The sequence below is a fragment of the Pundamilia nyererei genome, unplaced genomic scaffold (genome assembly GCF_000239375.1).
Source record: "Pundamilia nyererei isolate P.nyererei 1_Seehausen unplaced genomic scaffold, PunNye1.0 scaffold00024, whole genome shotgun sequence".
NCBI lineage: Eukaryota > Metazoa > Chordata > Actinopteri > Cichliformes > Cichlidae > Pundamilia > Pundamilia nyererei.
Window position 1 is genome coordinate 4,782,352 of NW_005187425.1, and position 12,229 is coordinate 4,794,580.

At 37.7% G+C, this 12,229-nt stretch overlaps 1 protein-coding gene across 4 annotated transcripts in view; it reads left to right on the plus strand.

The window, feature by feature from the left end:
• LOC102214300 (protein kinase cGMP-dependent 1) overlaps positions 1-12,229 on the plus strand; it is a 94,592-nt gene that overhangs the window by 59,524 nt on the left and 22,839 nt on the right. For all 4 annotated transcript variants that reach the window (XM_005727488.1, XM_005727490.1, XM_005727486.2 and 1 more), the window contains 2 exons: positions 2,622-2,727; positions 7,715-7,778. In XM_005727488.1, coding sequence (XP_005727545.1) covers positions 2,622-2,727; positions 7,715-7,778 — 170 coding nt within the window. The remainder of the gene's footprint in view (positions 1-2,621; positions 2,728-7,714; positions 7,779-12,229) is intronic.

Sequence of the window (12,229 nt, forward strand, 5' to 3'; positions counted from 1 at the left end):
CATTTTGTCCCCATAACGCTGTTGGTCCCCACAACCCCCACCCAACACACACACACACACACACACACACACACACACACACACACACACACACACACACACACACACACAAAGAGATGCCCTAACTAAAGTAACATTATTGATTATTACCCAAATTATTTTTCATCTTTCCCTAATGGTTAATCCACCAGTGAGCTCTTTAATTGAAATTATATTTTTGATGCAAAAACATCGTCATTGTTGCTATTCATTAAAAAAAGCAGAAAAAACAGTTAATACATTATTATTTTTTGATTAATATGTAAATTGACAGTGATTTTCTTCCATTCTTGAACAGACAAATTAATTTTAGTTAAAGGTTATGCTTTATTAATTTCTAATTTGTTAGAGAAGTCCAGTATGCTAGCTCGAATGTGGGTATAAAAATCTGAATTTGGGTCAGTAAATTCATAAACTTACATGTTTTTATCACTTACAGTTCAACAGCAGTGCAAAGATTGATGTTGTATTGCTGCAAGTGCCTTTGTACTGAAGTCACTTTTTTTCATCATCCTAATAATCTCAGCCATTCTCAGCAGTTCTTGCCTAACTTGTGATGTGTACCCTAGCAATTTTCCTCATATAAAAACACTAAAATCTATAAAATATTCCCCTAAAAAAGCACACGGTTTGTTGACACAAAACGTTAGTTTCCTGTGTGTGTGTGTCTGTGTGACTGTGTGTGTGAGTGAATGCATATCACATTTATTAAGTGTCACACATACACTGTACGTGTTAAACTACTCCTGCAGTGACACGTTGAATCCTTATTAGCTGCAGACGCGCTGTTCTGCAGCTAAGCCTGCACACTGACTTCTCTGTTAGTGCCAGTAAGTGAAAAGTATTTTGTCTCTAATCAATAAACACAACACCGTTATTAACAAAACTTGATCTTATATCTTTAAATCTCTGCACAGAAGGGTCACACTGCATTTTCAGGCACACACATACACACTGATAAAATACTAAGCCGATTGTTATCTGATGTATTCTGTTCTAATGTTACCACATGTCCCTGTGGCCGGAGGGCTCCCTGGAGATTTACACTATTTCTGGATGGGCCAGATTGTGGATTTCTTTCTCTGTAGTGCTCATAATCAATTGCACGGCTGCACAATTGAAGCACTGAAGTCTTTTCTTGCAGAAGATAATGATACTTGCAATCATGAGAAACCAGTTGTGAAATAATTATCAGGAACTGCTATTTACAAAATGAAGTATTGAATCCTGAGAGTCACTGCACAATGTGGCCAAGCTAGATGAAATCTGTGTTTTTTGGGGTTTTTTTTTTTAGTTTTTGTTATTAATTTTCTGGCCCAACAATTCAATTCTTCTGTGAAACGGGTCTGAATGGTAAAATATAATGACATTCATTGGGTTAGAGGTCCATTGCTGTGATGAAATCCCTCATGGCCTGGTTTTCAACAGAGACTCCTCTTCATGACAGGGATCTGTTGAAGTAAAACATATTCAGATCAAAAGTGTCTACAAAGGACCTCAGAGAAAGAAGCGTTGAAGCTCAAAGCACTGAAAATGTCAATGACAGGAATGGTGAAAGACCCAGGCCTCAATCAATCAACGGCCAGGAATAAACATGGAAAAAGTGGAGAAAAATTCAATTTGATGCTACTTTTGCTTTTTGAAGGTCTAGATATTCTGCAAAAGTTCTGTCAGGTTGCATGTATTATTCAAAAAAGTGTCAAAAAGCATTGCATTGTACTGCATTTGTGCCATCTCTTACACACATCAGAGTACCCATGGAAAGATAAAACAGCTGAAACCACTGCCATCCAAAGACAAATCATCTTAGCTCACCTTATCCTAGTCTCAGAAGAGCTGGATTCTCTGTGGAACAGAGCTCTGTGGTCAAATGAGGCATATTTCTAAAGTTTTTTAAGAAAAAACTGCATGCCAACACGTCACCTTCACTCCATGCATTGAAGCCTCAGGGCGTGCGCATATTGCAATCATTTCGGAAACAATTAATTGAGTCTAAACTGTTTCGGTAGGAAGGGTATTGGGATAGCTGCTTGTAATTTCAAAGTTGTAACTTTTGTTTTACAGTTTGATAATTGCCCTTAACACAAAGAGCAATCAGTAACTCTTAAAGTAAAAAAAAAAAAAAAGAGGGCATTCACATTCCTGACCTTAAACCAATTAAATTCCTGCAGCATGACCTCAAGCAAGCCATGCATGTGAGGCATTCCAAAAATAACAATTAACTCCAAATTGCTGAGTAAAAGGTAATTGTGCAGAATAGCTGCTATTTGCTGTTTCTAGATTAGAGGTTAGATAAAACATTTGGATGAAGATTATTTCCACTAAGGTAACTAAGCTTAACAACCGATAAATTGCTATAGCTAGTTAAAATTCACCAACACATACCTCAACACACCTACATTTCCTTCCTCATTTCAAGTGAATACAACATTTGTGATAATCATGTTGCACGCACAGAGCATGAAGCTTTTGCAGGCCTTGCATTATGTGTGCTGTTTTATTATTCTAATTGCTGGAGGACGAAAACTGTCTGCCACGACATTGCTAATGTTCATTTTAATCATGTGTGTTCTTCTTTCCAGCTCTAACAAATGTGAAATTGTGGGCCATTGACCGACAATGTTTTCAGACGATCATGATGAGGACGGGTTTAATCAAGCACACAGAGTATATGGAGTTTCTGAAAAGGTAAGGAAGCAAGGCAGCGGCAGAAGAGTGGAACAGGTCTTTGATCTGAAAAGCAATGAATGAATTACCAAAATGAATTCAGGAAAATGTGTGTGAGCTGTTTCGCAGATGATCCCTTACTCCTCCATTTTGCAAATAATTATATAACTCAGCAATTATTTCTAGTGCAGCATAGGGAATGTCATTCAACATACTAGAAAAATATCTTGTAACTGTATCACCATCATCGTTTTCAGTACTTATCTGTATCAGAGGGCCCTGACCAATAATCACTTCTCTATTGCCAAACCTATTAACACTTAAAAGACCTGCGCATGCTTTTTCGGGGTCCTGCATGAGGTATAGGATAAAAGGAAGAGGCATCAAAAGACAGCCAATGATCAAAATGCATGAGATGCAATTGCCTTTTAAATATCTCTCACTCTCTCTGCATTCAGCTTCTTTTTTACTGTCATCCACTTTGAGCTTCATCAACCCAGTTATTAAAATTATATCATACCTTCACTCTGCTGCGTGCACCCCACACTATTTTTTGTTTTTTTATCATGACTTTTTTGGCAGAGTCGGTATTTGATCTGTGTCCTCTCATCCATTCACTCTGCCACAATTTTGTATAAATCTTCCAAATCACGAAGGCACATGTTCTCTCTAAAAGACTTTTCTCCCGAGGAAACCTTGTGAATCACTGTGATCATGATCAGGTTCTGTCAGTCCTGAGAGAGATGCAGTACGAGCTATTTTAAGTATTGGGCACAGTGCACAGGAAGGAAGCTTTTTACAAGGTATTTCTAACAAGTGCAAAGCAAGTTGTATGTCAGTATGTTCCAAAACAATCAATTCTGCTGTTGTAGAATTTACTCAACTATGACTGTGCAACTTCACAGTGTACAGTAATGGAAGTATAGTTACTTTAAATATAATCTTTAGCTAAGGCTCAATGTTTTGGATAAAAACAAAATTTTTTTTTTTTAAAAAGGTAGAAAATGTTGTCTTTAACAAATTTAATTAGATGCAAATTTTGCAACATAGACACAATGCTGGTATACATTCAGGTTATTTAAAGCATATTTTCCTCAGTGAATAATTATTTGAAGAAATCTTTTTTTTAAATTTTAGTTTAAAATGTAATTTTTGAACAGGAAGTCTCTTTGATAGTTTCAGTTAAACCAAAAACATTTTGCAGCTTAACTGTAACGACTGCTTTTTTTTCCTGCTTAAAATAGGACAGTCAGTATCCCTGCAGTCACAAAGATATTGCAAGTCAGCAAAGCTTTTGAACAGCATGACTTTTTTTCTTTTTTTAAGGACAGTCTCCCGCCGGTCACTCAGAATAAATTCATTTCTTATCTGGAGTGCAGTTTCATGATAAAGCCAGACTTTAAGACAAACACAACCAAGAATCTATTTTAACCACATATGGAGCCCTATTAATATTTCATCTAAGATGTAATTTATTTTAGTGATATCGTTTACTAATAAAGACCGCAAACATTTGCAGTCCCTCTGCTGAGTATATTAGCACACACTGTTCAGTATAACAGCTCTTGCCTGTCAGGAGGACTTATGTAACAGTCCGACTGATAGACTAAGTAAATATTTAATAGGTGTACGTACTGGTTGTTTTGGGATCCCTTGGTGTGTTTGGTTTGTAAAGGGATACCTGGGGGGAGAAATCTGAGATTTATAACAGTGTTTGCAAACTCACAGCACACAGATAATTATGTTCCTGTTTAATTTCCTAGAAAAAGATCTAATGAAAGTAATAAACACATATTGGTCACCGTGAGTTTTGTGCCCACCCGTTTAACTGCTGTGAAATTATAGAATTATTCTGACAAACAGAGAAGAAGAAAAACGGGCAAAGAAAGCCCCACGTTGTGCACGGGGGAATTGAGCGCGCTTGTGAAGATTGTTTTATTATTTTTTCTTTACATGTACAGACAGGTGACAAATGAAAGGAAAAACAAAATGATATGTTTAAGTGAGATGATGAGCCAAAAGCTTAAATCTGCATTGATAATGATTCTGAACAACTCTGAATCTCTGGTACTTTACTGAAGGGATGAGCTGCATTTTTTCAGAAGATAATTCCTTTTGATGTTTTAATAATAATGCTATAGAGAGCATTGTCTAACATATTTGTCTCTGTGGATAGTCTGGTAACTATGAAGTGCATAGTACATTAATTATTTTTATTCCCATCAAACCATTTAGTGTTTTTGTATTTCTCAACCTAAGTGAGTTTGTCCTTTAATTCGTTACCTGCCTGTGTTTTAAGTTTCTTATTGAGTCACTCCAGGAAAAGTAATTTCAAAGCTTAGCTTTTTTGAAAAACTCGCCCAGCTTTAGAAAATGCACATTTCTATGAACTGATGTATTGTGGGCTTTTATTGAGATCTCTGTCCCCTTTCACTTCAGATAAAAGTCCAGCTATCAGGAAAACAGTACCTATTTGTAGGTGTTTACAGGATTCTAATAGAAAATTGTTTAAAATGGTATGCTTTATAACTGCACAGTCCCTAAAGCATGGCAGATCTACGCTTCCCCACAGGCCTTGTGTAATTACTCAGCTGTAACATAATTAAGCTGTTGAATCAGAAATTTACTGCGACAGACGCCTTTTGTTTGTGTCAACAGCTTCTCAGCTCGGGGGATTGAAACTCTCTCTGTTGCATGTACAGTAAGTGTCATGTGTTCATTGCTGAGCTGGTTAACTAGTGCCTTTGTCGGGGAAGCAGTAACACAAGGATCAGCACAGTGGCCGTGACAAGATGGTTTAGATTACTGTAATAAAGCATGGAAAATTAAGGGGGAGGGGAGATGGAGAAACAGAGAGGCAGAGCGAGAGAGTGAGACGATACGGGGAGATAAGCCCTTTGTTCACCAACGCGGGGTTATTTTCTCTCCTCCTTGATAAACATTAGGCTAGTTTTATTTAGCAGGGTTGATAGCAGGCAGCATTCATTCAGGCTGCCAGGAAGTAATGGAACAAACACTACGGGCTCATACTGGCGTATTCAACCGTAGGATGTGATGCCCAGCTGTGTAACTACTCATGCTGCCCATTTATGCTGGAAAATAGTACTAAAATACAGGCCATACAATAGAAAAATACAGATTTTGAGTGTTCCTGCTGCCTATATCTGAATTTGTTTGTTGGTTCTCAGATCAAAGTCATGCTGTGATTGAACAAAGTATGTCTAAAAATAGGATGAAAAAAATAATGATACCACACAGGAAGCAATAAAAAGCAAAAACTTGACAGTCACATGATAGCATTTAGCCAATAGAATAAAACATTAAAAAATATGCTGACAACTAACAATTTTAGAGCCTTTATTTGAGTGCATGTTTTGTGTTGGACCAATGCAGCTGTTTTATGTTCTGCTTAAAGTGGTGGAAAAACTAGCAGAAATAAAAGCAATTCTTTCCAGGAAAACTAACATCTAGTTGATGGCTTGTATAACAAGATGGATTTTTGTTTTTGTTTTTCTAGGTTAAACCGAATCATGCCATGAGAATGAAGACATTTTGATGCTTAGTTGAAAGAGAGTGTCTCTGAGCTCTTTGATTGCTTATGTGTATCCTATCAAAAGGGCACCTCAAACAAAAACAGTCTGAATCCTGGAAGTACTCCTACTCAAATCCTCTATTTCTGGTGAACTTTTGTTGATATCCACTGTTGAAACAATATGACATATTTGGAGAACAAACATTTGACACGGAGCCTACAGATAAAATGAAATACTTAACACTAATAGAACATTTAGTTTTGGCAACAAGTCATATTTATAATTTGTAATACTGTGGCCAAGGAAGTACACCCTTGGCCTAAGAAGTATTACAATAGTTTCTTCTTAAACAGAAATAACTCATTTAAGTAGGCGTTTTTTTGTGTGCATGCACCAGAATCAAGACACCCACAATTGATCTTTCACTGAGGCTCTCCATAACTCACCTTTTCTTTGGTGAATATGCTAGCATGCTTAGGATAAGCATCCTCTTGAAAAGGGCAGTTTCAGCTTCAACTTTTGGACAGATGGCCTAGCACATTATCTTAAAGCACTCTTTCATTTGATGCAAAACTGAATCAGTGAATCAATCCCTGGAGCAGCAAAGCAAATCATAACAATTTCAACACTGTGCTTGAAAGATGATAGACAGCTTTTCTCTGTGAACATTCTAGGGCTGCATGACACGTATCCACTGTACCCAAACACCTGCACTCTTTTTCAATCCCCTTACAGCATATGAATGTGTCACCTTCATGTCTGAATGAGCACCCTGGCCACTTTTCTGTAAAAGTCTGGAGAGCAGTTCAACTTTTTCACACTTTGTGTCCCTTTCAGCATGTCTGAACAGCACATAATCACCTTAAATGATGAATATGAGTTGCACAGCTCACTAAAAACGTCATTGTTCAAATTCTTTGTAGCTTGTGATAAAAGTAAGAGATTTCCAAGGCCCCAAGTGCAAGTTGTCTTTTGTACATTTAGCAAATATTGCCCTTATAGGAGATCCCAGGTGCTCTTCCTGACTGTGTAGGTATGTCTGAATGAGCCCGAATAAACCTTTCAGGAACATTAAGTTAAAGTGACTTTTCTCTCTAATGTTATTTATGTTAATGCAAATTCATGCAGACTCATTGTGATTGTAGGCACATGCAACCAACAAACCTGTCAAATGTTTCATGAAATTTTTGAGTTCTTGCTTTTTTAAAAGACATGTAAAATATGAAAATGACAACTTTATGTTTCAGGGGGGTTTTTTTCAAAGAGGATCAAGATTTTTCAAATTTATTATTTATTTTTGATCACAGCTTCCAAAAGGATATGCTTTCTTCCCTCAGCTTTATACTAAGCCTCCAGCTACACTGCTTCCTACATCTTTTTTTATCTAGAAAAAAACAGAGGGCTAATTAGTAATATTCACTATGCGTGAAGCTGTGTATTCTCTCATATAAAAGCCCCTCTTTTTCCTTCTGCAGCGTCCCCTCATTCCACGGCCTACAGGAAGATATTCTGAGCAAGCTCGCTGATGTCCTTGAGGAGGTAAGTACCTTGTTGTGTGTGACATCTGCAGCCTACTTCTGACATGTCAAATGATTTTCATACATTCAGACTCTCTTATTGTGGTGAGAGGGGGGGAGGTGAAAATGATTCTAGAGGATGTGCACAATAGAGATTATTTTGGGTGCTAGGTGGGACAACCTGTACACAGCTGGGACTTCAGAGTACTGCTGCTCTTTGGTACCTGCTCGGTGTGAGATGACTATCTAAATTTTTCACTTACTAGAGGAGGAATTTCTGGAAATCAGTCCAGTAGAAACCATTTCAGTCTTCTCACATGAAGACATATATATATATATATATATGAGAAGGATAGGAGGATCCAAGGATCGTTGAGTGCGAGAGGAGCTGACCTGAAGGATAGGATCATGGCCAAGCTTGAAACCTGGATCCCCCATAGCCGGTTACCAAGACTACGTGAAGTACCCTCAGAAGGTCTGCTAGATGATGTTAATGCAGCACTTCGGACGATACCTACACCTACCATTACCGAGACTAACAAGTTGATCTACAGTACGGCAGCAGTGATCAGTGAGATGCTTGGCTACAAGTTGAACAGCCACAAAGGGCAGTACCCTCCATGGAGAGGGAGGCTAGAGGCTAAGATCAAGGTAGCACAGAGGGAGGTTCGCCAACTATTGGAGTTGCAGAAAGGTGCGATGAAGAAGGTGTGTAAGAAGTACAGGAAGCTGTCCATACCTGAGGCCTTGGAAACTGCCAAGCAACGACTCATAGTCTTTGCCAGCCGCTTAAAGAGGTACAACAGACAGATAGGAGGCAGGAGAATAAACCAGCTGTTCCCACAGAACCAGCCAAGGTGTACTCTCAGTGGCAGGGGAACAATATGAGAACAGCACCACCAAGGCGGGAGACGGAACAATACTGGAAGAGCATTTGGGAGAAGGATGCAACACATAACGGCAATGCTCAGTGGCTAGTGGATCTGACGGCAGACCACAGCAACCTCGCTGAACAGGGTCCAGTAAACATCACAGTGGCAGACATCCAAGAAAGGGTCTCCAATATGAAAAGTTGGACATCACCACGCCCCGACATGGTTCATGCCTACTGGCTGAAGAAGCTGACTGCACTCCACGAGCGTCTGGCAGCACAAATGAAACAGCTGCTAGTTAACGAGAGACACCCAGAATGGCTAACCGAAGGTCGGACGGTCCTGATCCCCAAGGACCCCAAGAAGGGACCGGTCCCCTCCAACTACCGACCACGTGGAAGCTCCTGTCAGGCATCATAGCGGCTAAGATGAACAGGCACATGGGTCAATACATGAGCGGGGCACAGAAAGGGATGGGCAAGAATTTTTTGGAGTTTTTAGTAGAGTTTTTAGTTGGGTAGCATCCAAAGCTGACAATTATACATTTGTTTATGAAGTCTAGAAATTAGTTCCAATCAACATGACAAGCAATCATCCATGTAGCGCTGCACACAGACTAATTTTTGTTTAAACCCGTGTTTAATTGCTGTCAAACACTGAACTACTTTTAATATCAGTGTCAATTTATTGTTTCGTACCATTTGAAATTCACTAAAAATAACAAACATAACAAATAAACAGTGCATTGTATTTATTTTGAAGCCTCCACTTCATTTGTAATTATAGTCATTGTTGTTATTACTTAAAATGTAAATGTTTGCAAATATTATGCAGAAATGCAAAATTATCATACAGTAGATAATATGCCTTAATATATGCGACAACAAGCTAAGAATAATAAGAATAATTAATATTTTTTAAATATATGGCAACAATTATGATAATAAAATACAGTATATAACTGTTTGTAGGTATTTAAATGTGTGTTGATAACAGAAATATTAGTTCATGCATCTCAGCTGATAGCTGTTCAGTAGAAATGATATTTGTTGCTATAGCTGAAACATGAACAACATTGCCTTGCAAAGCAGTTACAAAGCAAATATTAACAGATGGGATAAAAATCATTCCAGAATTTATAACCTCTAAACCTAAAACTGACCTCTACAAGTGAGAAATGTAGGAAAATAAAGATGTAGAGACGATGAGACGAGAATGCACCTGTGAATTAACATTAACATCAACGATATTTTCCTTCACTTTAATATATCTCATGAATAAAAAAAACATAAAATAGATATTCATGTAATAAATAACAAGAACCTCCAGTTTCCAAAATAAAGAAACCGGTGGGATATATGACTCTGAATGGATTGTAGTCCTAACAAAACATTTCTGGAGGTTCAGAAATATGTGGAGAGTAACGGGAAAAGATTCTCCGAAACAATATCACAAGATGAAAGGCAGGGATAAATTAAACTCTAATAAAGAGTAAGGAGACAGTTTGTCTACGACAGCAAAGTCAATAAGAAATATTGCACGAATTTATAGTTTACAAGAAAAAAAAGATGGAAAAATTGAAAATATCAAGGTCCAGTACGGTTTTGAGTTTTCTTCCCTTGTGACTGCAGCTGTTGACTTTACAAATGTTTTGCTAATAAAATTTTAGGTTTGGCACTGATTTTTATACCAGACACCCCTCCTGATGCTATCCATTTATCTGGGCTGCACCAGCAGTCAGAGCACACTGTTTGTGAACTTGGGACCTTTTATGTGCTAGCTAAACATTCTAACTATCAAAATACATTCAACTTTCACATCTATTTATGCTGCTATATTTTTGTCTAAGGAATGCTGGATAAATAAAATGGTGAGGAAACCTGTGAAAGTTGGCAAAAACATTGTGTGCTTCCATAGTGTAAAAGGTTAGCATGTTCACCTCATAAGCAAAAGGTATGATTCACAGTTGGGAGGAAGCACAAAGCCAACTTTGTGCAGGGGGTAACAAGCTAGTGTACAACCCAGGCTGTCCCAAGCCTGGATAAATGGGAGGGTTTCATCTGGTGTAAAAATATGTGCCAAATCAAATATGCAGATCAGCCTGCTGCTGGAAATAAAAAAGCACATGGAAAGACGTTTCTGCTTGTTGATACAGAATTTTATGGCTAACCTCGCAGGAATGTTGTACTTAGGTGAACAATAAAAAAAATCAGGTTCTAAAGCAAAGCTAGCAACAAGTTAAGAAAGCTCAAAATTCTATTGAATCATATCAACTTAATATTTTGTGTTTTATTTATTTATTTTTACAGTGTACAGTGTATAAACAGAAAGAAATGCTGCTAGGATTAACGCTACAGACAGCAGTCTTGATTTGATCAAGAATAACTATTTTGAAATGTAGTTATTTACACCATATTTAAATTGAAAACCAAGCCTATGTGGTGACAGGTGGCACATCTGTGGTGATCCACGCAGCCTTGTCAAAGAACCTTTCCATCTCTTTGATCAAATCACAACTATGTAACAGGCACAAACTGTCTTGCTACCATTTTAAATTATGTGTCATATTTCATTTGGCCCATTCAGGCCAAAGCAAATATCATATTTCACTGGGTCACATATTGATTAAATCAATTATCCTGCCCTACCGCTTAGACTAGTTATGAAAGATTGTTTTGGTTCATGACTGAGCTTTGGTTATTTGGATCTATTTCTTTTTTTCATCTCAACAATAATAAATAAACCTGAACTAACCGACGCATAACGACTTCAACATGCTGCGGACTACAAACTGTTTTCAAATGAAACACAGCAGACAGGAATGTCGCTGCTTAGTGTAAGGCGTTAGGCACCTTTCCTGGGTAAAATTGTGTGAGAATGAAAATCTGGCAAATGTCAGTCCCACTGTGGAGTCTATTTATGATCTAACAGGAACTATTGAGCTCTGTCTTTTGTCTAGACTTGTGGCCAGATGTGCAGCATTGTGTGTATTTTGCTGGAGAAACAGTTTATTGTCCTTCTGTTATTGTTCTGGATCATACAGCAAACATCATAATTTGATATTCAATTATTTCCATGATGCCAACTGTTATATAAAGTATTTAGTATAACCTAAGAAACTAGCCTTGGAGAAGAAGCATTATCTTCCTCTAGAGGTTTTCAACACAAGCCATGAACGTGAGTGTGAAAGTCCAACCATTCCAGCACCCACAACCCTGAATAGGATTACCAGGTGTAGAAAAAATGTGATTAATGGACGGATATTCTGTATTAATTTTTTTCTCAGGAAGGAAATGTGATTTCCCTTCATATTCACTGCAGAAACATTCATTTATTCATTCATTTTCTTTACCTGCTTATTCATATTCAAGGTCACAGAGCATATCCAAGCAAGTAGTGGGTGGAAAGAAGCAAAATACCCTGGATAGTTTGCCAATCTGTGATTTTTAACAAGAAAAAAGATATCTAATTGTGATTTATATCACTGCACCCAATTCAGGTTTTCCTCCTCTGAAGAGTACTTTTTGTCTCTGGTGAGAGTGTTTCACTTCCAGTATAAGAAAAGAGACAAATTAATTACATTGAACCTGAACTTCACTTC